The sequence below is a fragment of the Salarias fasciatus genome, chromosome 1, assembly GCF_902148845.1.
Source record: "Salarias fasciatus chromosome 1, fSalaFa1.1, whole genome shotgun sequence".
NCBI lineage: Eukaryota > Metazoa > Chordata > Actinopteri > Blenniiformes > Blenniidae > Salarias > Salarias fasciatus.
The window spans coordinates 11,025,782-11,052,742 of record NC_043745.1 but is presented as its reverse complement, the minus strand read 5'-3'; the positions used below and the strand labels follow the sequence as shown (position 1 = coordinate 11,052,742).

The following is a 26,961-nucleotide window of genomic DNA, read 5'->3' as shown; positions in this document are numbered from 1 at the left end:
TATCGGTGGTGTCTATGTGGAAGCGGAGAAGTAGGTCATCTTGAGGATTTGCATGCATGCAGGCGTTGACATTTCACAACAAATCCAAACATTCGTCCTCCTGACCGGGCACGTGAGCGGGCCAAACAGTCAACACTTGTCCACTCCAACAACCAACTCCAAAAATGTCCAAAACTGAAGCCTCCTGAAATCCACAGATCGGAGAAAAACCACGGATCTGACTGTCATAATGTGACCCAGGTAATGAGATTACTGATGTTTGGACTCCGCCATGCAGACGCAGACAGAGATAACAGCCCTGTTCCAGTTTCCATTAAAGGATTATTCCACTAAATTTCACTATTGTTTCATTGGCTGCCTCTTCACAAGCATTGAAAGTAAAATTAATATCGATTTCTTGCTTAACTCAGAGGTCAGATGGTGAAGCTGTAGCAGTAGACATTTCAAAGTCTCAGTCAGACATCATATGTTAATGAGGTGTATGAATTAATGCATGACCCTATAAGAATAATAACTTTGCCTCTAGGTTCAAAAGCAGGTGCTATTAGTGGCACAGAGGACAATATGATGCCTCTCTCTCCTCCCAGCTTCATCCTTTTACCATTTTTAAAACTACTTTACTGCCATTTCTACTCCAGACACACCTTTAACAGCATATATACTTAATGCCTCTGAGGATAAACAGTTACACTCCCCATAAACCCCTCAGACATATTCTCCCAAAACAAGGATATTAACAGATTGTGAGCTGATGATCATTGAAAAGAAATGCTCACCTATGTTTATGCGTTGGTGATGTTCTGGCGTTGGGGACAAAATTCAGTTGTGTTGATGTTTTTGATGAGTGAGCTCAGGATCTGGACAGGACCAAAACTCTGCGGTTATTTCCATTAAAATATTCTGGTAATTACATAATAATTTTATTTTGATAGGAGTTTTGTTTGGATCTGGTAGGTAATATTGTATAATATTAATGTACATTGGTTAAAAAGTTTATTTTAAAGATGCTGTATAGCCTACAGAATAAAAACAAATTAGTAATATCACTTATGTACACTAGGAGTCATAGATTACTGATTGCAAAGGTCATTTCCCCCCCAAAAAAAACTTTAGATACAGTTACACCGTTAACTTACAGGTGTTGGTCTTTCATTTTTCTCCCTATTTTGAGGGCTGATTACATTCTAACCGGTCACTACTTCACTTTGGGGTACAAAGTAATATCACAAGACTGGATGGACTGGCATAAGAAGCAGAACAGAATCAGGAGGCAGCTTTCTGATGGAGGAGGAGGTCGACAGGCATTTTCCCAGCATGCTCTGGCCTGTGCAATTTTTGATAGAAATTGAAACAAGGGGAATATGTTCAGTCTAAAACATATGGTTTGAAATGGTATGAAATGAAATTACAGTGACGTAAAGCTAGAAAACTGCAAGTGTTACAGGTCCAACTGGTATGATGCTTTACAACGCTAAATATCTGATTTTTCACATTCCCACTTTTCCTTGCATTCTTATCCTTTTATTCTAAAGAAATTCTATTCAACAGCTTATTTCATTGTGAAATTATAGGAAGTCCAGAATTCAGACATAAAATAAAACTATATTGTATATATGGAAAGGTATGAGTGCGTTTCACTGTAATACCTGAGTGTAATGGACCATCATCCATCCATCCATCCATCCATCCATCCATCCATCCATCCATCTACAGGCAAAAGATAATATATTTTGAATGTTTTGTGGTATGCCTCTGTAATCTCTGTGAAAGCTACTGATTCATTTTCCATGCTCATTCTCATGTTTTTTTTATTTCTTTTAGATCTCACATTTTCATGAAAGCCTTGAGGGCATTTTGCCAGTGGAAGCCTGTCTCTTTCATTCTGATCCACACCGCCCAGGTCACCTACACACTGTACTCCCCCTTCACCCAGGTGGAAACAGTAGGTACAATACAGTCACACATCCACCCCTCTAAATGCGAGCATTTGCAAGAATTTCTTTTCAAGCGTTTCACATCAGATCAACACTTCTCCTTTTGCCTCCGGCGTGTAGAGAAAGTTTGAAAAGAACATTCAGAACTTGCTTTTAGTAATCTGCATGCCTTGTGGAGCCCGGTTGCTGTCAATCGCTCCGTTCCTCCAACCATTTGACATTCTGCTTGATGTTGGTGTGTGTCTGAGGTGCTGCAGCGACACTTATTGTTCATTATTTCAGAGAGAGAGAGAGAGAGAGAGAGAGAGAGAGAGTGAGAGGGAGAGAGAGAGAGAGAGAGAGGGAGAGAGAGGGAGAGGGTAAAAGGGTGTCAAGTTTATTAATAGAACGTATGGAGTTGTGTTGCACACAAACACCTAACAAGCACGGCGCAGAATTCCCTCAAGTGCTTAATGCCAGCAATTAAGTTTGGGAAAAAGCTGAACACAAAGGGAGCGTGTGCGCTCTGTGTACTTCTGAGGACTTCCTGTTACGAGTCAATTCCACCTCCACAGGTAACAGTGCAATGACCCTGATGCTCGCAAGTCAGCTCTTTGGTAAATTCAGAATGTTAAAATGATCGTGTGAGACACATCGTAAATATTAACCTGTGACTGTAAGACAGCGTTGTACCCCCCCCCCCCCCCCCCCCCAGTACACTCAGCTTTGCACCTGAGAAAAGCAGCCTCCATGTTTACAGCTGGGAATTTTGTAAAACTACAACACTGAGGAAGAAGACTGTGAAGTGTTTCACTGTCATGATTTAATGCTGCTTCATGCTATTATTTGTTCACTACTCAAACAATAGCTTGAAACCTCAAACAGGATGTCAACGAAAGGTGTGTTTTGTCACTGAATGTTGTTGTTTTCACTTTTATTTGAAGTCTTTATTCAGTTCACTATAGTGGATGTTTCAGGGAGGCATGTTGCTTTGATGCAGCCACAAACTTTTACTTATGTATCTCACCTATGTGCCTGCATCAATATGACTATTTTAGTCACATTTCACTGATAATTAATTTTTAAAAAGAGAATAGGAATACAAATGAAGAATAATCATTTATTCTTTGATATTCTTTACTCTTATATCCATCCGCTCACCCAGGACAGGCCACCAGTCCATCACAGGGAAAACAGACACTCACATCAGCAACAACAGCAGTTTTGGAGTTACTGGTTGATCTGAAAAGCTTATCTTGCATTCATGTGGAATTGAACTGAGTGCATGGCGGTAACACTCGTACATAAGTCCTCGACTGGAGCCACCGGTATTCTGACTGTCAGGTCAGAGTGCAACACCACCGTCTGCAGTCTACTCTATGCTCTCTATTATTTTTCATTTTTATCCTTTTGTTACTTTTTCTATTTATTTGTTACATTTTGTTTCAGTCAATTCTTTTCTAATTTTTCACTGTTAATTTGACCAGTTTTTCAGTGTAATGCATGTTTTGAATTCAGTTTTGTGTGGTGTTTTTAAAAAAATACAGTACCATTGTCTATGAATATTTATTGTATTACTGCAGTTTAGTGTCTTGAGAACCATTTTTGTTTTTACAGGAAACTGTTTCTCATTCTCGTCTCAAAGCTGAAGAAGTGAAAGAAGAAGAAGTAGAAGAAACACGTTGCTTTATTGGTCACACACACAGTGGAGCAACAGTCGGTGTTTCTTAAAAAAATGAAATAAATAGCCACTGTTTAGCTCCCTGGTGGCATTTGAGGCTTGAAGGAAACTGAGTCCCAGAGTGTTTGGTTTTCACTTTGCCAACAAAAATCTCTGAACTGGCTGATCAATTAGTTGAAGCAATGATATTCCAGCTACAGAAGACCTCTAACTTCTCTAATTCAGCTTTTCTTTTCTTTTCTTTCCTTGTGTGGCACTCTGGGCCTGCCTGAGATGTGGTTAAAGAGTCTGTTTTGCTGCCATCATGTGGTCTGAGGCTCTAATCACAGAACACAGAGCAGATGAGCTGCCGCTACCTGAGCAGAGGAGCTGCGGGGGAAACAGTGGAGGAGGAAGCCTGTCAGTAGTTCCTGCCAGATGCACATGGTTAAATCATGATGTGTGAATGTTAATGAATCACACCATGAAACGCAGAGAAATCTGACATTTTGCTCAGTTTTGTCAGATAGGAAAAGGTGATAATGTGACTTTGTTTTGTGTCATATATTGTATCCCTCAGCAGACTCCCTCTCTGTTTTTCCGAGTGCAATCCTCTCTGAAGTTCTTGTGAAATGTGTTATTCTGCTTCTGGCTCCAACCAGTCTTACACGCATCCAACATCATGCCTTGAATGTGTGAACAGAGGAAAAATGATCTTTTGCTTTTGTTGCTGCTACTATTTGGTTAGCAGTAACAACGTGAACAGTGTGATGTCTCCAATCACATCTGGTATGCATCACATACCGCCACCGCCCCCCCCACCCCCCCCTCGCTTAAATGTGCCTTGGGTGAAAGTCCCTGGCACTGCGGAGCACCCACAGTCCTCATTAGAGTGCATGTGTCATGACGGCATCAACCCGCAGCCTTGACTTATGCTTTATATTTACAATCATCCATCACAACACTGTCATCACAACAGTCAGAAAACAGGGGTTTAGTCTGGAGTGGTTTGAGTCGATCCGGCCCGCGTTTGTAAGTAGTTGTACGTACGGCATCCTCCGGGGCCTTTTTTTTTTTTCCCCTCTCTCTCTGTCTGTAGCCATGTTGTTGAGACTAGTAATGGCCTGAGACTGAAACCGGAGTCCCTGTCCTTTTGTTGTGCGCTGAGCTCCCTAACAGCGCAGAGGAGGGACGAGGTTTGATGTGTCTTCTGAAGGCCCGCCGCTTTGTCAACACTGAGGCCTCCGCGCTGACACTATGGGAGCCCAGCGCCCCGGGGTGACAGGGGAGGGGGGGGGGGGCGGCGGAGAGAGGGAAGGGTGGGTCACTGCAGCCTGGTGAAAGAGAGGCAGAGAGAAAGAGAGGGAAGAGCGGCGATGGGGGGAAGGGCGGGTGCCTGCTAGTGCGGCCAGCGCCCAGGGCGAGAGGAGAGTGCTCTGTGCAGCAGACTGCCTGATAGCGACTGAGGCTGCTGGCTGATGACATTTTATGGTCACAACATGCAATCCCACCAACTTTATCCAGTTTTCATACACTGAACGGTGTCGCGCTTTTTTTTTTTTTTTTCTTCAGTTTTTGTTGCATCCACACAGAGAGCGACGCGGGCGTGTGTGTCATCATGTCCTCTGAGTTTTGGTTCTTTTACAGTAAACACAACCGTGGAAGGCAAAAAGTATTTCTAAAACATACCAAATAGATGACTAATTGACAGTTTTTAAATAAATGCACAGCTTTTGTTTGACAAAAAAAGACCATCAAAAAAACCTCAACATGTTTACTATTATCACCAAAATGACATTTTGCTGTGCAGATTTAGTTTATATCAGCAAACACAAGTCTTTTATATAGAATGGTGACGATCCAGAGGCATTTGTTCCTCACATCTGTAGTTTGAGCTCTGTGACAGTTATAGCAGCTATGCCAAACGTTTCCAATAGTTTCCTCAAAATGACCAAGGAGAAACACCAGTGCCATAAACACTAAAAAAACAATGAAAAAGCTAAACTGTACGAGACAGTTTAGTGCTCTGAATTAAAAAAAAAAATGTTTTCAAATTGTAAAGTTTTGATCACCTAATTTCTAGTAACACATCATAAGAAAATAGTTTAGTTGATAGGACAAAGAAAGTGACGTCAACTTAAAATATTTAGGTTGATACAAAAATGTTTCATTTTTTCAACCAATCCTGAGTTTCTTTAGCTACTTTGAGCTTTGGTTTCCAGTACAAAGCCTAAACAGGAAAAAACACAATTGTAAAATTTACTCCCGTTGTTGTCAGTGATGTTAAATGACATTAAATTCACTTCCTGGATGCAATAACCCCACTTTACCTACGCTGTGATATAGTAATATCAATAACTTGAACTGGGCATGATCTAGTAGGTATTTAGTTGCTTTCTTAATGGTTCTCAGTTCTTATTTTTTAATTGCTTCTTTGTTTTTTTGTTTTCTTTGTAACCAGTGACTGGTTTGATTCCAGGCTTGGAGTCCTTTCTTGCTTTGAGTTTGTATGTTCTCCCTGTGGGTGTGTGGGTTTTCTACAGATATACCGCTTTCCTACAATAAAAAACCCAATGCATATCAAGGGAATCAGTGTCTTTAAACAGGCCCTATAGGTTTGTCTGAATGTGAGTCTATTTTTCTCTTGTGATGGACAGGAAACCAATCAAAAGTGCAACACATACTTTCAGTGACTTTTGCTTATTAAAAATACAGATAATAAGTATATTTCTGCGTTTTTTCAGCTTCTATTGAAGCAGAATTTTCAACTGTTTCGCCCAACTCTAAAACAAATGGAAACATGCGGTGTGCCTGCAGGAGCCTTATTTCCACCAGGTAGCATGCATCACTTGTACAAAAACAGCCTAAGCTAATGCCTTGCTTTCCACAGAAAGGGTGTTTTGGGCCAGTTAGCCATATGATATATGTGTTTTGTTACAGTCTGAATGTGTTTGCTGTCCTCCGGAGGGTGAGGCTGAGCTGAAGCAGGGACTAGCCAGAGGCACCACTCTCTCCTGGGCTGGCCCTGATGCGGGCTGAGAAGCCAGAGCCCCTCCGGACATCGCTTTCTTTCACCAACACTTTGTGCTAAGTGGCGATAAGTAACACAGAGTTTCCATTGCGAGAGTTTATCCTCTCCCACATCATTATGGTTCAGTCATGTGTGTGGCCTGTGTTGTTGCTTCCTCCTTCTGTTTCATCTCTGGCCTCATCCCGTCATATTACGCTTCTGGAGCATCCGCTCACTGCTGTGGAGCCACTGAGCAGACGACGACCAAACCACGGCACCAGCAGATACGAAGCTGGCACCACCCTCGTCTGCACACACCAAATGACTCAAGTTTCTATGGTTTACTGCGTCTTGTTTTTGCAAATTTATTGGCAAGGCTCATTTATTTGTCAGGCACATTTCAGCAGCGAGGCAGTTCAAAGTGTTTCACATGAACAAAGAGGAATAGTGACAGAAGCAGAGAAGTCTGAAAGAAACAGGATTTAAAAACAAGGAAAGGTCTTCAGCCTTGTTTTCAAAGAACTCAGAATTGGAGCCATCCTGCAGGTTTCCAGGAGCTTCTCCAAATATTTGGCTGTTGAAAACTAAAAGCAGCTTCTGCATTCTTAGTTGTGACTCTGGGATCAGAGAGCAGGTTTCATCCAGGCAACCCGAGAGGTGGTTCGCAACAAAGCCCAAACCGTTCAGAGCTTTTTAGACTAGTGGAAGTATTTTGAAGTCAACACTCTTTGCGATGTAAAGTTCTGACCTGAAATCGGACTTTTTGAAATGTTTAAGGGGGTCCAAGCTGCATTGTTCTACATAAAGTACGTCTATCTAAAGTGACTTTCTGAGGAAGACCAGTGAAAAGATCTGTGGAAAGTCTGAGTCATCCGGACCAACTTACCCCAGTTCTTTTCTTAAAAAGGCAACTGGCCTTGGTTAAGGTTTTTATGAGATTTTTGCCTTTCATCTGAGAGGTTTCATCAGTTTCAGTTTAAGAGTTCCAAGTCACGATTCAACTGAGGATCGATGCATGAATTAGAGTCTGAAAATCCAGGCTGAGACATCAGTCCTTCAGTTTCTGTCATATCCAGATGATAATAAGGTGCTTTTATAGTAAATATCCCAATATGGCTGATTAGGCTCACCACACCAACATTTCTGGTCTTTTTCTCAAACCCTGAAGGGGAACACTAACTTTTAATTATTCCTCTATGACTCCAGAATTGATATTTTTGTAGTTATTTTGTTCAAGTTCAAAAGTTGTGGCGCTTCCAAACTTTGACCTTGCAATTGAATTAGTCATATAAAATGTATATAAACATCCATTTAAAGCTTTTTTTCCATAAAGGTGTAGTTTCTCTTTTCTCAGTTTGTAACAATGTCTCAGTATTGGTCGTTTTTAGGATTGCTTTGTACTGCTGTGATTCGTGTTGCAGGGTTGCAGAGTTTTTGTGTCTGTGTCAAAACAGTCTCATTTCAGTCAGATCCACCGAGCTGGAGTTTTAATGCAGAAAATAGCTTTAGTACACCACATGAATAAGGTTCTTTGTAGACTTTAAACCTTTGGTTTTATGGACCACAGTTTATTTGTTTTCAGACACTTTTTGTACTTTTACCACCACATCGACAAGAATCCCCAGATAAACTGAGAGTTCTCTTCCCATTCAGTACAAAATGGCGAGTAAACCAAGTTAACACAGCAGGACATTTAGGGTCTAGTGTGGAGAGGAAAACAAAACCAAAAGGAACCTGAAACAGGCTCCCAAATGTCCAGAAATAAAACATTAGTCCTTAACCCTTTGTTGGACAAATTTAACATAGTTCGATTATGGGAGAATATATTGTTATTTATTTCCTTTCACAACTTTTTAAAGGCACGGCAGGCCTTGATAATAGATATTATATTCTCAGTCGTGCAGAAGAACCTTTGTCTCTCAAACTGAGTTCCTGCTTCTTTGTCTCTGGGTGAAAACTCTGAGTCCTGGGATTCATCACGAGCGCTGTCTCATGAATAACGGCGGCGCTGCGCCCTGCTCAGGAATGAACCGCTGCGAGGCCACGTGGTGCACCTGCCTTCTGCCAGGCAGCCGCGGCGCTCCAGCCACGCCAGCCAGCCTACAGGCACTCCTAGATAACTCCTGTCTGATTAGCTCCTTAGGAGGACATTGTTCCAAAAGCAATTCACTAGACTCCCAGTATTAATTTAGTCCCGAGAGAGAGGCCCATCCATCCTGGGCGGGACGGGCCGCGCTCGGGGCCTACCCCACGGCCTGCTAATAGCACGGCACCTCCTGGCCTGTCACTATAAGTGATAGTCTCTGCAAGTTTGTTGCCTGGTTGTGTGTTTCTCCCATCAGGCATTGCGCCGCCCTCCCTCCACTTCCCTCTTTCTTCTCTCTCCCTCTCGATCAGCGGCGGTTCAGGGCAGGTGTCTTCTCTGTCACTTCCATCACTCACGCTGCTTGACGAAGGGAAGACACAGTTCACAACACGGCGGGAGCAGGGGGGGTGGGGGTGGGGGGGGGGTGGGGTTGATTCATTGAAAGCTCGACTCTCTCCTTGAAAGGGAGCAGGAGAGAGAGAAAGAAACAGTGGCTGCCTTTTTGGGAGTTTGAGAGAGCTGCCAGCCACGAGGAAATAAGAGGATGTGAGAACGCTTTCAATACAGTAGAAGCTCAGAGAGCGACTCCAAAGTGAGTAAGACTGCTTCTACAAATGAAAAGGTTGACGCACACTGTGATGTGCGAGGCACCTTTATTGATAAAGAAAGTCAGACTGCTTTCAACTGGCAGGGGATCCCAGCTGGATTTTGGAGAGCACAAAGTGTTTCCCTCCTACATATTTGCTGTTTGAGAGGAGTTTAAAATAGTGGAAGGAAGCTGCGGTTGGTTACATTAGCAGAGGACGGAGCGGGGCGTGAGCTGGGAGGCGCCAGTGGCCTTCAGACGGGCCGGTGGGACGACTTCTCCAGCACGATTTTTTTTTCCCCTTCAAAAAAATCATGATATGAATTGGGGAGTGTGGAAAATGGTTATTTTATCAAAATGCACTGTTTTAGAAGTGAATTTAATTTTATACTTTTTTCAAAGACTTTGCAAATTCAAATGAAAGGCGTCTAATGAGTATTATATTTATGTGTCAATCATATATCATATCGTTGTACATGTTGTAGTGTAGTTAATGGTTGTATGAACTTATACCTCATTACAATTTCAAAATGAGAGAGACTTTTTTCCTTAATGTACAATGATTTACTAAAGTAAGTATCATCCATTTGTTTGATCATCGCCATTAAACCTCCTGTAGCGCACAGCACATTTTTCGTAACTCATTTTTTTGATAGAATAATTAAAGGAAGAAGGGTGACTTAACCTATCTTTAAACAAGCTCGGTGTGCATGACTAGAGCCTGGTTAGGGTGTGAGGTAAGTGTGTCCTGTCTTGTTAACATTCTGGGATGGAGTGTGTGTGTAGTTATCACACTGAATCTGAACATCTCCAGAAAGCCTTTGGCTGGGATGGCGTGCATGCCTTTTGAATGTGGCAAAAAGATCTAACAAGATCTCAGAAAATTTTTAAACAGATAAATCATCTGCGGGAAGAAAAATATCTGGCAGTGATACACTTTTCCAAAAAATCTGCATATTTGTCCCGAAAACACACCAGGTTTTTGCATGATTTGCTGGTTGTTCAGGTCAAAGTTCATGAGTGCGCAAACACAAATTACAGGGGAAGCGTGGATAGAAAGTTTGTTCAAACTGTTTTCTCTATTATGTAACATAACCTCACACTTATGTGACATTAATAATAAATCTGATATTTTGCTTCATGCTGGACAGCTGTTATTCTAAATCACACAGATGAAAAAAATTCTGTTTCACTCCTGTAGTATTTCTCCTCTAATTTTTAGAGTGTTCAGTTTAATCTGAACACATTGCACTCCTGGGAAGCTTCTTTTCTTTTGGAAGCAGATTGTCTTTAATATTCATACTGATCATTTGACATCCACATCGAGACATCCACTCGTACAAAACATACTGAGCTACGTATTGATGTGTAATGTTGTCTGACTTTTTCCTTTTTGCTTAGTGAAGAGAGCTGGCATCAGCGCACGAAAGCGTGTTCACAGCGTTGGAAGACTAGAGTGACAAACACAAGAGAAATCAGCATCAAAACCTCACACACCTTTTTTCTCATGCCAGCAGAGAAAATGACAATTCTTTATATCAGTTGTTTCATTATTAGATTTGTGTTTGGATGACTCTCCTGTGGTGTGTGCTTCAATTAAATATTCACAATTAAGCCTGTTCCTGTTGTAAAAAATGCAAAATTGGAGGCTATACAAGCTCAAGGTGATGGAAAGTTAATAGATATGCTTTTCAAAGCCTTTTGTACTTAAATACACAATTCGTTATGTTTTATAAATAATGCTTCGACTCTCTCGTCTGTTTCCTGTAATACAGCCTCCCTCCTGTCCATCAGCACCGCCGCCCAGATGTTCGCTTCAGCCTTCAATGTGTTCTTACATTAAAAATACATCCACAATATGCTGCCATTAGACTCAAGGAGAGACATGTGGTTTAAAAAATAAAAAAAAGAAAGAAAAAGCAAAGCTGAAAAACATTCCATCAACCCAAACGTTGTGGCCATTCATGGCAGACGTGTCAGCGCAGTAGAGATATAGCCCCGAGGTTAAAGAAGCCCTGGCAGCCCACAGCAGCTTGTGTGACTTCATTATGGAACCAGTGTTTATTGATTTGAGTTCATTAAAGCTGCTGCATAATTTATGTCAATTTCAGCATATAGCCTCATTAGGAGACTCGCGGTGGCTTTCATGGATGTTTTAGTGTCAAAAAAAGGAGGCATGACAGGTGGTGACAGCAAATTGGGTGCCAAGGTGCACATTACACTACATGAATGTACATCATTCTTGGAAAAGCCAGACCAGTGTTGAGGCATGTTGTTTTCCAGATGCAGCACTGCCATCAAGTGGCGATGGAAGATACGTCTTTGAATGGAGGACATAAATACACATCTGTGAAACGCTTGAATGTTCAGAGATGGCGTAACCGCACTATGTTAAAAGTGCTGGAGGAGACTGGGTTCACTAGAATAGAACCACAGGAAAAATAAAGTGGTTTGTGTTTAAGTATTGATTGGAGAAATAATAAAGAAAGAGAACATTGAATGAATGAGTTACTCTTTCAGCACCATGTCTCCATACGGGCAAATTATGTCATATGTGAACACACACACACACACACACACACACACACACACACACACACACACACACACACACACACGCACACACACACTTACATACTTACATACTTAGGCCATTAACCATTCAATTCTCCCTGAAACTGCATCTTTCATTGTACACTGTCAACCAACTAACACAGAAAACTATCATTTCTTTTCCAGACTAGTAGAAAACAAATACAACTGTTCTCCAGATACCGATGAAAAACGAGATACTGTATGTGTGCATCTATGAAGATGTATTTGTGAAATGATTCAGCCAGTGACGGAGGAAGTGAATTGATTATATCATCAATATCTATTAGTGTAGGAAGCCAGTAAACATTTATCTTCCAAAAAGAGTGAATGTAATAATGATTTAAAAGACTTTGACAAGGAGCAAGTAGTTTTGCTAGAAAACTGGGTCAGAGCTTCTCTAAAACTGCAGCTCTTGATGTTTCTGGTCTGCGGTGGTCAGGATCTATTAGAAGTAGTCCAGCGAAGGAAGAGAGGTGAACTGGTTCCAGGGTCATGGATGGCCAAGGCTCACTGATGCATGTTGGGAATGAAAGCTGTGCCATGTGGTCTGATTCAACAGACGAGCTATTTGTAGCTCAGACTGCTGCTGACGTTAGAACTGGTTTTCACAGAGAAGAGTCAGTATTCATTACAGTTTGTTGCATATTGAGCTGCGACCAGGGGAATTCACAGCATAAGGCATGCTTTCTGGTCATAATGTTATGGCTTACAGATGCAAGATTTTCTTTTCAGAATTCGTTTTTGCATCAAATCCTCTGCTCTTGGGCTAAACTGACTGTGGAGCACTCAGTCTTGAAGATATCAGAGGTTTAAATCGACACCACTTTATGATAAGTATTACCATCTGCAGTAAAAAATGTAGTTTCAAACCATTTGCAGATCTTTTGAAATACCTTTCCAGGCTAACGGGCAGTCCCCCAACCTTTCTTTAGAAGACCTGAGAGAGCTCTTTAGATCCTGCACCACTTCAGTCAGGATAAAAAAAGAAGCAAAAATTAAATGTAAGAGGCTGGAATGAGACAGGATCCACCTGCCATCCTTCACGCCAGGTTGCAGTCCCTCACTACGTTACCTGGAACTGCTTTCCGACCGAGGGTCCCGGGGGTCTGGAGGCTGCCCCAGCTGACAGCGCCCATCCGGGAAGGCTGGAAGCTCTCTGGAAAGGTCAACGGTCCATCACAAACAGAGAGACAGGCAAGGGGAAAACCACTAATTCAAATCGACAAACACATTATAGTCACTGATTATTCTCAGACACATTGGATTGTGGGAGGAACAGCAAGAAAACCCTCCAATGAGGAAGGCCCAGGAGATGCTGAGGCTACAGTCACGACGCCCTTTTCTCAGTGACTCTTTAGTTTTTGTCACAGTTTTTGAAATAGATTGGAAAAGAAATGTGATTTTAACTTAAATATTCTTTTATTTCACAAAGTCTTTCAGAAATTATGAAAGTTTTGATGTTGCTATTAAGCTAAAACAAACCAGCAGTCTTCTTGGTTCGTACTTTCTTTTACACACAACTGTAAAGTGGAGGATTTTCAGTGAAAGCAGTGAGTCCGTCACGCAGCCAGAATCCTAAATACCCCAAAACGACTAGAGTGTAAGAGTTTCCGGCCATAATTATTTCCCGATCCATCCTTTTGCCTTGCTTGACTATTAACCGAGTCGAGGTGAATAATTTTAATGAAGAGATGCGTCTTGAGCTTGCCTGAGCAATGAAACACCGGCTTCATGCAGAGGGACGGGAGCCGGGGATTTACCTACCCTGCATGTGAATCAGCAACGTATTGTGTTTGAACATTTGAGGAAATTTCCCTCCTCTCTCATGATTGCCTGCGTGTGAACCTGTGAGTCACCCACTGGTTTTGTTGCGTTGTGAGGCGCTGTATTGTAGACAGTGTGAGTGGTTGAGTCTTTGTGCTGCGGTGCTGCAAATGTGCAGCGTGGAGTCGTCAGAGAATGAGTAGAAACCTGTCATCAGCCATGTTAATGCTTGCTCCAAGGCAAACATGAAGATTAACTGAGAAACTTATAATAATAAGACTTGAAAAATGGAGCAAAGTCTCTCTCTCTTTTTTTTTTTACAGTCTTCCCAACCACGGCGAGGTTGTTTATCACTTTGGGAAGATGTTTGGTTGCCTCCCTCCCTTGCACGTCTGCTTTGGGCCCTTAAGCTGATTTAGCTACACAAGCACGTTCTCTTCAAAGCATGTCAAGATTTTCCACGCACACTAATGAGGTAAATGGATGGCTTTTGTTTTCTCCACAGTTTTAACTTCCCCCAAAGTGCTCTCATGACTTATACAAGAGCTGTTGCAGAAATCAGCCTTGAGCATTTAATCAAATTTCAAACTCTACAGAGTGATCAATTTGTGCTGCAATATTCATCTGCCACACAGGCAAACGCACACATGCATACGCAAGTGCAGAAACAAAAGGCTGCTATTTGTTTTTATTAAAACAATGTCATTTCAGAAGGCAAAAAAAAAATGCTTGTAGGACATAAAAATGCTGCTGTGACAGATTTTGCTCCCTTTGTAAATCACGGCAGAGTGTGAGAATCATGCAAATTACTGTACATTTAGACAGCATAAGGTGCCTCCTCTGATCTAATCACAGTATGGAAATGAAACAAATCTTTCTCGCTCTGAACAGGCACTTAACGCCACTGTGATGGAAGAATAAAAGCTCCAATCTGAGAGCACTTAGATCACAAAATTAAAAGTGTCACTTGCAGGCACGAAGCGAGTATTGGCAGCTATTTCCAAATGTGTAGATTTGTGAGGTGACGTGAAGCCTCTTAGCAACAGGGACTCTAATGGGGCTTCTGCTCCTTTGTGGCTCAGAGTGAATCCAGATACACACAAAGGATAAAGCGTTCTCATCAGGTCTGCTTTCATGTGAACATTCACAACTAAGGCAACCGAAGCATCTGAATGATACAACCGCCATGTGAGACATGTGGCAGGGTTATCTGACATGACGGACTGTGGAGCCAGAAAAGGATCAGCATTTGCCCTTCGTGAGGGGTGTGGAGGAAGTTTCTGAACTTTTAAAGTCTCATTCCTTTGACCTTTTGTTATCTAATGTGTTCCCATGGCCAGTGTGTTTTGCGGTAAATTGTTCTTACTTCCCTATTTGGGCAACAACCAACTTCACCGTGGAGCTAAAACTCCAACAACAAGTTACAAATCTAAGGCCAATTTGGAGTGACCAGAAAGCACATGATTTTCAGACTGTGGGAGGAAACATGCATGGAGAGCATGCAAACTACAGGAACCAGCCCGCCCTCCTGCTGCAGCATTCATGGATTTCATAACAGAAATTTAGCCTTCCTGTGTTTCACAGTATAAAATAATGATTCACTTCCAATTCCAAGGCAAAATGGCGGATGATTAAATGAGCACCATATTTGAACATTTATGTTGAAAGTGATATACGTTGCCTTTTCAGTCCATACTTTATCATAAGACACAAATTGGTAGTATCATGACTTTCACTTAAACATTCACTTCTAAAACAGTGGGCCTGACTAATGAAGAGCCTTCGTTATCTTGAGCTTTCACTTTATGTGCATTTTGTGGGTGATTTACAGGGAACACCATCACGCTATCATGCCCAAACATCAGCAATCAAAACAGCATTTTAGGAGATTGTGGAGTAGGATGTCAAAGAAAAAAAAAGAAAAAAAGAAAAGGATAAGGGAAATATTTTATGAATTCTGCTTCCAAAAGTCATGGATAGAGCCAGCTGTGGGAATGAGAATCAGTTTACAGCTACTTGTCAAACGCATTATAAACAGCTGCAATTATTATAACCGATGACAGTATTCAGTGAATCACATCAGTCTGTTAGCATGTAATCCTCCCAGTATTTTGCCTGAGCTGGAACACACACCTGATATCACATATTCACAGAGGCAAACACACTAAATGGAGAGTGTGCAGACGGTTACATTGCATTTCTGCCTGATCTGAGTCTCAGTGGCTCCTCTTAGCTCAAGAGTTCTTCCCAAAATGATTTCTCAAGCTATCATTTTGCTTTACTTGATTAATGATAAAGTTGCCGTGAGTAATTTAAATGCGGGTTTTATCGATGAGAGATGCATCTTGAGCATGCTTACACACTGAAACAAGATCTTCATGCAGACGAGTGGGAGTGGAGGGATTACTTGCCACGCATGTTAATCAGCAACATTTTGTTGTTTGAACATCTGACTAAACTTCCTGCTTCGCATATTTCATAGCTCAGTGCATCCTGTTAGACCAGCTTCCACACATCTGTGTGAAAAATATCATTTTTGCAGCAATTTTATATTCAAAGTTTTAGTAGATCAGATCCAGCATCTGATCTCACCACAGACTTGAAACTTATTTACTATGTTTTCAGACAATTTAAAGCGGATGGCTGCTGGAATCCTAGTACGTATTCTCCATTCCAGAGTTAACTTGCACACATCTATCAAGTTCTACGATCTAGTAATGAATACACTGAAAGTGCCATTTGCATGTGTGTGCATGCTTATGCATATATGAGCTATAATCTCACCCAAAAAAACGATCTCACTCAGTGTTGTCTACCTACAGTTCATGAGTGTTGTCATTCACAGATACTCCCAGTTTTCATGCGTGCACCTCCTTTAAATATTTTGGAGAATAGAATAAGTTGATGGTCAAATGAGCACAAAAGACAAGAATGTAAATAAATGCTTACTCTTTCTTGAAAAGGCCTGTCATGCTAAAGCATTGCCATGTAGGCACAAGAATAACATGCAAACTCCACTGAACTCCACTGTTTTTATTGCAGTTCAGGTTTGTGACATTTTAAAGAGCTGTGCTGACAGAGGGCGGTGAAGGCTGGCCAGAGGATTGTGGGAAGCAGTCTGCCCTCTATCACAGACATTTACACCACCAGATGCAGGGAGAGGTCCCTGCGAATGTTGAGGGACAGTGCTCACCCCACACATTCATTCTTTGCTCCCCTCCTCTCAGGCAAGAGGCTGCAGAGCATCAAGGACCACCAGACTGAGGAATACTGTTCAAGTGTGTTTTGGCCCTAAAGCCCCTCCTTAACATGGAACAAGAAACACTTTCTGCACTGACATTGAACACCTATTTACCTGTTTACTTTTGTAAACACTGTTTTTCTTTTAAATGGTACCTATTTTATGATAATGTTCATTGTGTGTACATTACTTCCAGATTTACTCTATATGTTTTGGTTTCAACCTTGACTGTTTTATTTTTTTTTTTACCATAAGTGGTATGACGATAAAGAATCTTTGAATCCTTGATAATAAAGCATAAGTTACTTTTACCAGGATGACAATAGTGTTCACTTTCTACTTGAGTGGCTTTCACAGGTGGTTACATTTTTTTTCAGTAGAATTAAAAAAACAACAAAAAAACAAAAAAAAGACCTCAATCTAAGTGACAAATTGGTCCAAAAATCTACTTATTTGATTTTTTCAATGAATCTTTATTCCTATTTTGTTCACCTCCTTGTCTCTCTTTCCTCTGGTGTTTCATTGCAGACAAGTCGATTTGCTGTCTTCATACAGTGACAGCCTATGACAGTCCCCTGGTAGAACCCTCAGCAGACCACAATCTGCCTCAGCAGCCACTTCTCTGTGTAATAGTCAGCACTTTTTATGTGACACCTAAGTGATGAATAAAAAAGAGCAAAGAAAAGACACCGCAGTGCTTTTTCCCCTTCCTTTTTCACAAAGAGAAAACACAGCTTTAGTATTAAAGTTATTTTCAGAGACTACTAAAACCATCCTCAGAAAAGTCGGAAAACACCACAAGAGTTATGTCATGACTAAAGGAAAGTGGTGCCATTAAAATTTATTGTGAAATATGTGCTGCTGTTGCACGCTGCACTTCACAGATTAAAAACACAGAAGGTAGTGGGGAGAGGTATGAAACCAATTTTCTCACCAGTAAACAAACCCTGATAGCTGAACACTCCAACACTGGAAACATTTTTTTTTTCTTCAAATTATTGCTTTATCATGCCTGAGGTATCGTTGGATAAAAACACTCTCGAACCAATTATTGAGTGGGAAACTGGTGTTAACAGCTGTTATGATTTACCTCAGTGGTTTTAATGTTGTGGCTGATCTGTGTATTGATTGATTCCTGTTTGGAATAGGTTAAAAATCCTGCCTGGTGAAGTTAGATATTCTTATTTTACGTCTCTGTAGTTGTGTCTGGGTCAGAAGCATTTCATAAACAAGCAAACAAACAAACAAACAAACAAACAAACAAACAGGTCTCTCAGTGAATTTGTGAGAAACAGTAAAAGTGCATGAAGCAGTGATAATGAAACATCTAACAGTAATTCGTTTGAGATCAGAAAGCATCATTGGTGTTGTATATAATACGTTATGAGTTCCATGAAGAACAAAGTAATTCATGTTTGAAGGTGAAAAATAACAAAGTATATCCATTTAAATGGTTTAGGTTTTCATTCATCTTTACTTCCCGTTAGTATTTTCCTGCAATTTTACAGACATATATCTGTACTTTTTACATCCACAAAACGGTTACTTCTTCATAGTCTGTCAGGATGATTTAGTTACAGTGACAGCAAAATAACCAACTCTGACAGTATCAGATATCCACACTGCAGAAGTTAAAAATCTAAGAGAAGCTACATAAACAATGGTGAAGGCTATCCTGTTTCCATTTCAGAACTAAAAGGTTTGGAATGAAAATTGTCATAAAGTCCAGGTTGTGGCATTAGTTTAGTCTACAGAATAATTTAGTTCATCGCTCAGAGTTAAAAAATATCCTTTCTACTTTTGTACTTTGCTATGTTTTTATACCTTTTATTTCCTAGTTGACTTCAAGAAGTTCTTCAAACAAACAAGCATCTGTTCTTAAGAAATACTATAAAATTCTTTTCAACTTCATTCAGTTCATGGTATTCAATAGTCCTGTAACATTTCAGTGGGAGCATTGTTGTCGGTATTCAAAACTTTTTTAAATTGTTAGAATTAGAAAAGCAGAGTACATTTTATTTAATTTATCTATTTAAGCTTTATTTAGCCAGGAAAGTCCTACTGAGATTAAAAACCTATTTTTCACAACTGTGAAACACTTCTAAATTCATAATGATCAAAGGGTGGAAATAGATGAATGAATGAATGAATGAATGAATGAATGAATGAATGAATGACCTGGCAGAGTATATGTACAATGAGCCGACACCCCTTTTCATTTTATATTTAAATCCCCATAGCACATGGTAAGAGAGTGTGTCTTAAGGACTCAGGTTTAAGGCCCAATATGTGTGTGTGTTTGGTTCAAGAAGAAAAGTTTTCTTTAGTTTCTGGTCCTTTCCATCAGCTCACTATTTCTAATCTAAAGCATCAATTTCAATGTCCAAAAAACCCAAAACATCTGACAGATGAAGCCATAAGGAAATCACTGTTATCAATTAATTATGAACATCTGGACAATAAATCTTCCAGAGGATGATCTAAAAGAGGCTCGCTCACTTTTTTTCAGCAGCATATCCTTCACATGGATGCAGCAGTGCATCTGGCTGGTTGTGGCTTCAACCTCATGACTGATCAGCACAGATTTTTGTTTGTAGTGAGATCTACTAACCATTGTTCTGAATAATGTCTGCTCTCTAGAGCCTCATGCTGTTCAAGTAGGTCTTTAAAAATGTTTCTTACCATGGCGGTTGGTCGAAAGAACTATTTTCAGGACCAAATCATGATAAATGTACTAAAAAAGAAAAAAAATTGTGAAGAAACAATACAGCAAATAGGCACACAAACTAATACCAGCAGCATAACAAGTCTTAAAATTACAGGAGCTTCACATCAAACTCCAACACCAGCTGCTGCATGAGAGCAACAGAGAACCGTTTGGACTGATTGGTCTCAGGAGCTTGAGGGAAGCTCAGACACCTGAGCTTCATCCGCCTACAGAGAGGCTTCTCTTCCCGAGTGGCCGAGTTGTACCTGAATCTCTCTAACCTGCTGCAGTCCAGACTGTTAGCTTCAATATTGAAATTCACCCGTTCAGTTCAGCACTTATCTGGATGTGACATTATTGAAATGAAAACCTATTAGAAAACAGTTTCGACTCTTTTGAAGCTGTCCGTGCTTATGATCCACAGTTCACCTGAAAATGCATGAAAAATCACAGTGAGATGAGGATGAGTTTCCTTATCCATTAGTCTAAACATGACGAGAAGCCAACTGGATCCTTACAGTAGAGCCTGTTGTTAAAGACTGAAGTGCCTCCTTTCAGTATCAAATGCATTCAACTTATTTAATAAACTTATAGACGTGCTTACAAAGAGAGAACGAAAGCAAAGCCTCTCACTGATGATTCTCATCCTGGGGCTCATTACCTGATTTTTTAAAGTTCAAAATCTATGTTGGATCGAAAACAAAACACCAAACCCAGAGACACGTCTGAGAAATGAAGAGACACAGTGAAAATGCTAAAAGACGGTTTATTAGTAGACACTCATCAGCCAGAAATCACCACCTGAAAAATGTCTTCCTGAAATACACCATTTGATTGGCAGTGTAAAATAAGGCAAAGGGCTTAAGATCATATTTTATACACTTTTGCACCAACGATAAACTGTTATACATTCACTTTATTACTGTAGTTATGCTTTTGATAAATCTGTCCATACACACACGTACCAATAAGACTGAATTAGCTCAGGAGGCGGGGGGGCGGGGGCTGACAGAGTATTTGAAAGACTAATACTCAGAATGCAACAGCTGATTTGGGCAGTTTGGCTACACCTACAAAACCTAAGCATAGGTTAGATTTTGAAATCGCAAAAGCCGACACTATACTGACGAAAGTTCATACGATTACCATCACCGCCAAAGGATAATATCACCAAACTTGTTAAAGGCTTTTTTTTTCTCAAAAATTGACTATAGTGTGTATAGATTTCAATATTATGAATATTCCTTTCGCCCCAGAGGCAAATACATTACTTCTCTTTATAAATTATATTATTAACATTGAAACACTTTCTAGGGAGCTGCAAAGCGTAAAAGCTGAGGAGTTACTGCTACTTTATTAGGAACTATAAGAAGGTGGTTCTCAGAATCACAATACATGGAAAAAAAAAAAACAGAAAAAAAGCCGACTTGTTATCTCTGCTCTGTTAGTTTCTCTTTGTGTTTAGTTAAAATTTGTCTGTGTTCTAAGCTGTTCATTCACTGCATCTGCAAACTTCATTACTGTGCGCCAGTGTTGAGAATAACCAGCCCTGAAGGAACGGGATCCTGATCACTACACGAACTAATCACACAGGTGATAGCTGTTGTTATTTTCAGTGACTTCAACAACACTGCTGCACAGTAAATATATATTAATTCAGACAGATAAATGATTAATTATTCTGATGAAAAAGTTCTCGTTACTTTCATTGATTATGTAACAGGTGTTTTTTGGTCCCTTTCTTGAAAACTGCCAGTTCTTGTGGACTTTGCTATGCAGTCGGAGAGCGGTGCCAGCAGGGAGCGTGTTGGAGAGATAGCTGCGGATTTATATGACACATAGGTTACTGTGACTGGAGGTTGCCTTTTTTTTCTTTTTTTGATTTCATCTTCTGTGCGTGTATTTTTGCTTAAAAGAAATGCAGGGAAAAGGATCAAACACCTAAACAGCTTAGTTTAAGTACTGGGCTCGCGCACAAAGCAGGGTCTCAGGATGTAGAGATGGGGTTAGCCAGGATGGGTGGAAAGCAGCTCAGCTGTACAGGGTCTGTTATTCTGTTGAGAGTCCAAAAAGTTCAGGGTTTAGTAATCAAAGAGCTAATTTCCAAAATTATAGATATCCGTTAGTAAAATCTCTCACTACTTCCAGAGTACCAAGTGGTTTGGATTCATCAGTTAAACATGATGTGTTGCAAGGTTTACCCAATTTTTTTTTTTTTTTTTTTTCAGTTTAGAGATGTGATTCTCAGCTGGTGGATATTTTTGTTTTGGAAAGAAACTCTTCAGTTACACGACACTCTACACGGGTAGTACTGAAAGAACAATAAATGACATTGAAAAAAGGAAGTCAACATACCTTCACCATGAAGCACTGAATATATAGATATAGATATATATTTTAGAAATACATAGAAAAATATAGAGTCATCTGAATGCCCATTATACAATTGTACACAGTAGAGTCAGAAAAAAGCCTATCAGGTGGTGTGAGAAAAACATGTGATACATACAGAGGAGACGAGCTGTTGACAGTGTGAGATCTGCAAGTGAAAACTGTTCGGGAGGCGTTTGATGCGGCAGAGGGAGACGTCTGGACACACTCTTGTTTCTCTCTCCTGCAGGAGAGTCCACACGCTTTGAAAAGAGAAACTTTGTTTGAAAGCAGCTCTAAACAACCGCCGTCCTCACGTCTGCGTTCGTCTCCGGACTTGATTAGTCCATTGTGTTCCGTAAAAGAAACCGACCGACCGGTAAGATTGCAACACTAACAGGCATTGAGAGATACTGGCAGCAACACTTTGTACCCTGCAAACACCTGGAAGTTCTGCGTTTACACACATTTAACACACCCGACTAAAACACTCTAGAGGTGGAGGAGTGACAGCATGTGTGTGGCGTTAAAGCACGGAATCCAAGCACAGACCTAACCGACAACGTTAGAAGTATAAAAATGCTACAATAAGTGCACACAGCCACCGAGTGGGCAGCGCTTCACACTTTTTCAAGATTTAGACTTTTTATTTTTTTTGTATTTTGTTCCGGATTCTGTTTTAGTAAAACCATTCACGTGAAAATATCTTCATTAGTATGCACGGATACAAAGAGGTATACTGATGCCTCGCCACCTGCAAATCAAATAGTAAATGCAAATAATTAAAAATAAGAAATGTGGATTTGAACAGAGATCAACAATTTTGGAAAAAAAAATCCACAATAAGAGTCTGGGCTCACAAATCTCTTTTGATATTAGGAATGCTAAGAAAAGGTAAATTAAGTTATATAAGACATTTACAATTACTACTTGACTTACAGTGAGGCACAATTTAAAGCCAGTTGAACAAGAACCATCGTTTTTTTTTTTTTGTTTTTTAGAAGATTCACCTTTATAAATTTATAAATTTGAAATTACACTCCACCATTTGCTGGTTGTCAATATATATATATACCTTGCATTTCATGACAATTCAGAGTATCTGATACAACAACACATCAACCATTCCATCGCCACATTGGTGTAAAAATGAAGGTAACCTGGCAAAAATGTCATGAAAAGCAGCTTCTGGGGAATTCAGAAGAAGTTGGGTCTCTCTGATCTCTCTGTTAGCACGTGGGTGAGCTGTCGTGTTAAGATTCATGGCGGAAATGTAGTGGAATGTGACTGTAATTCAAGAATCATGATAAGAATCAGTATAAATCCTTGAAAGGCTTGGAGTAGTTAAACATCAGGTAGTCCATGTAGTAGAAGTCGTACACTCGCTGCCGCTCCAGCGCGCTGACCTGTGTAAAGTATTTTTCTGTGATCTGCATAGAGGTCCTCTTGTCGCTGGGGTTCCTGTCTTTGAAGCTGGGCAGCGTGAGGTTGGGAGGAGCCCCCGCCAGTCGCAGGAGAAAGTTAGACTCCTCCTCCATGTTCTCAAACTTTCCGATGAAGTCGTAGTCTATGAGGCAGGGGTTGCAGAGCTGGTTGGCCTGCTCCCAGTGGATGTCCATCCCCACGGGCCGGTGGACGTCCAGCAGGTACTGGACGAACTCCTTAAACGTGACCCCGCTGCCCGTCTTCAGGGCGGCCCAGGACGGGTTCGCCCTGTATTTGGAGATGATGGGTTTTCCAAAGAGGGAGTGATAGTAGTTGTTGGGATTCTCGAACTTGTCCCTGTAGGCTGACACCATTCTCTCCAGCGGTTCACGCACAAACATGACTTTAGTGTACGTTTCCAGGCGCTGCATGATCCCCTGTCGGTCGAAGCTGTCCAGCTTCTTCAGGTGGTCGCCGTAGTGGACCGTGTCGTGATTGATGCTCTGTGTATTGGAGGCCTGGCCCGCCAGGACCATCAGGGTCCTCTTCCAGTTGGAGCAGCCCGCCTTGGGTACCTGGCAGTACAACAGCTTGTATTTGTCTTCCACAAAGAGATGTTTCACATGATGCCGCGTGATGGTTTTAGAGATGCTGCTTTTGTACTTGGCACAGATCTCCTTCATTAGCTGCTGGCGGGCTTCTAAGATGATATAGAGCTTTCTCCATCTCTCAGGGGAGAAAAATCCAGAAGCAGAGGATGAGGAAAGAGGAGAAGAGAAAACTGAAGAGGAGGAAGAGGAGGAGGAGGAGGAGGAGGAGGAGGAGGACACTAAGGAAACAGAGGAAGAAGCAGAAGCTGGAGAAAGGGAGGCATTTTTAGAGTGTTGTAATGGGGGGCTCGTTTTCAGGAGTTTGCGTTGTCTTTTGGAGACGTGAAGTGAGCCGATGTCCTGCTCTCGAGATCCAGGAGTGGCTGTCTGTCGTACTTTCTCAAAGTGTGGGAACTGCATGGGCGGAATGGGGCTGGACAGGATGCCCTCTGCCACTTGGAGGTCCTGGTAACTGTCAGCTTTGCCCCTCTCTCTGTCCCGAGTGGAGAGTGTCTGTAAAACAAAGACATCACAAGGTGAAGCCGACAGACGCAGAATCAATATTTCCAGCTGATGATGTGGATGCAAATTCAAGGATGAGACATTCGGACTTTTGACGTAACAGAGTCAGAAATCTGAGCTTCGTGGCCTTGAACAGCCACATTCACCCCCGTGTCTCATTCTCAAATCAGCCACTTGAAGGTGCTGTTTCACTATACCTTAAAGAGGAGCTCTAACTTAGTTACATGCAAATGTCACACACTGCCCAGTACCATCTATGACCTATCAATAAACTGAGCTGTAAAACCATATAAATGTCTTATAAACACTTGATGGGGAATCTAAATTAGAATCATCTATCGGATGATTACCATCAGATGATGCTCAGGGCTATCATGCATTCTGACATTTTATTTCAATTAAATGCTGTAATGGCATCATAAAGTCAATGGACTGGTATAATTTTAATTTTACAACAGACAAGGTGATGAGATGATCATGGATCTCGGTTCATCCCCCTCCTGACTTAAATGACCATATTCTTTCATTTGCAGGGACATCTGGAGGGGGAGCTGAATAAAAAGAAGCGAGAAAAGGTTCCTCCTTCCCTGCTTAATGTGCAGGGAGAGTGCAAAGCAGAAAAACCTGTACGCCAGACATCACGTCCGGATCTGAGTCTCTCAGTGGTGCTGACGATCACAGCGGAGGAAAGTGTGAGCAGGGGTCAGCCGAGAGAGCATACAGCAGCACCGGCACGCCTGACATAAAAACCCCGTTCAAGGATCGTCTTCGAGTCAAACAGGGAGTTGCTCTCCTTCGAGCTCCCTCGACCCTGTAGCCGTTATAGTGTAATAAAAACACGGTTCAAATTGACAAGGCCTTCATAATGATGTGGAGGAATTCTCAAGTTCACAGCTGCTTTTGTTTATCTAAGCCTCAGAGGTTTTATTTTACTCTAAAAGGAGTTCTACTCACATCCGCTCAGCTCCACAAGAAATCCAACAATACATCCAAATACTGGGAGGATAATATGATGAATTTAATGAAGGGCAAATCTTCTCTAAGACAAGGTATATTTTTTCTTTTTTTGAATGATATCAGCAAATGCTTTAAAAACTTGATCATCCCTGTAACGGTTTAATCAGTGTGTTGTGTTGACAGACACCGCATGCACCACGAAAAACATGCAGTCGAAACTGCGAGGAGACGCACAGTATATTACTTAGAAGGGATAGCAGGATTGAATTAAACACCCAAGATAAGACCGCGTCTTGCTGTCAGGTCTGATGCAGCGTGTGCTCCTGCTAAAGGGACCAACTGTTGAAGTTACAAAACATGACGTGAAATGAAATGCCTTCTCATGCATGCTGGATACAATATGTATACAACAATACAGCCTCGCCTCTCTTGTTCTTTCATTTTTTTTCCCATTGTAAACAGTCCTTTCAAAGGGTGACAGATATGGATTGTAGACAGGTCGGTTTATTCAGGCAGGGCTCTCTTTCATCACAAAGCTACGCCGTTGTCTTCAGATTCGAGGGAAAAGAACAATCACTCCTGAAAAACGTGAGTTCTCTTTAGTCGCCATTGCATCAACAGTTATGAAGAATTAAAGCATTGTGCATTTAAGACAACAAAGAGACAGGCCCCTGAATGCTCTGAATTGTTAATTCATAATCACCCAAAATGTAGCTGGTTAATTCTTTTTGATCTAGATAGTAATCAGGATAATAAAGGCTAATTGTTTCTTTCTTTTCTTATTTTTTATTTTACTGTTGGGTTCTGCTCTGTAGAAACCTTGCAGAAGAGATCAGTCTTTATTGCTTATTTCTTGCTGTTTTGTTTTAATTCCACTTCCTGATCTTTCATTAATCCAGTTTATTTTCTCCTAAAGACTTATTTTAAACAGCATTTATCTCTTCCAGAGAAGTCTGTGGGATCCACTAAAAAAAGACTTGATCATTTTGAGTTGAGCTGTTTGCGCTCATCGTCTCCTAATGTGAACCAAAAAAAAAGAAACAAAAAAAAAAAAGAAAAAGGGTAAGATCTCAGAAAAACAGCTAAAATTCAAAAGCAACGTGCTGAATGCAATGAGATGAAAAAGAAGGAGCTCAGAGTAAGAGCTGAAGGCATAAAGAAGTCATTAGAGTTGGTTATCATCTATATTTATGAGTCTACCGTACGTAAATCATTGAACAGGCGTGGTGTGCATGGCAGAGGAAGCTGCAGCTCTCCAATGAACACATCAGCGGGGATCTGAGGCTCGCCAAAGTACACCTCGGCGCTTCACAGCTCCACGCGGAAAACCTTTTGTGGACTGATGAAACTAACTCTGAATTGTTTGGGAAAGACAACCAGGCACTGTGTCTGAAGCCATGAAAGCATCATCGGCCGAGGTAAGTGTCAGGATTTGGGGCTGCTTCGTAGCCTCTGGGCCCGGACAGCTCGCCATCATCGCCGGAAAAATAAATTCTTAAGTTTATTACGGCATCTCGCGGGATAAAAGGCAACCT

At 41.1% G+C, this 26,961-nt stretch overlaps 1 protein-coding gene across 1 annotated transcript in view; it reads right to left on the bottom strand.

Annotated features, from left to right (window-relative positions):
• Positions 1-21,436: 21,436 nt before the first annotated feature.
• Positions 21,437-26,961, bottom strand: part of chst8 (carbohydrate (N-acetylgalactosamine 4-0) sulfotransferase 8) — a 150,999-nt gene continuing 145,474 nt past the window's right edge. The window contains exon 3 of the mRNA XM_030089726.1: positions 21,437-24,460. Coding sequence (XP_029945586.1) covers positions 23,246-24,460 — 1,215 coding nt within the window. The 3' untranslated portion in view covers positions 21,437-23,245. The remainder of the gene's footprint in view (positions 24,461-26,961) is intronic.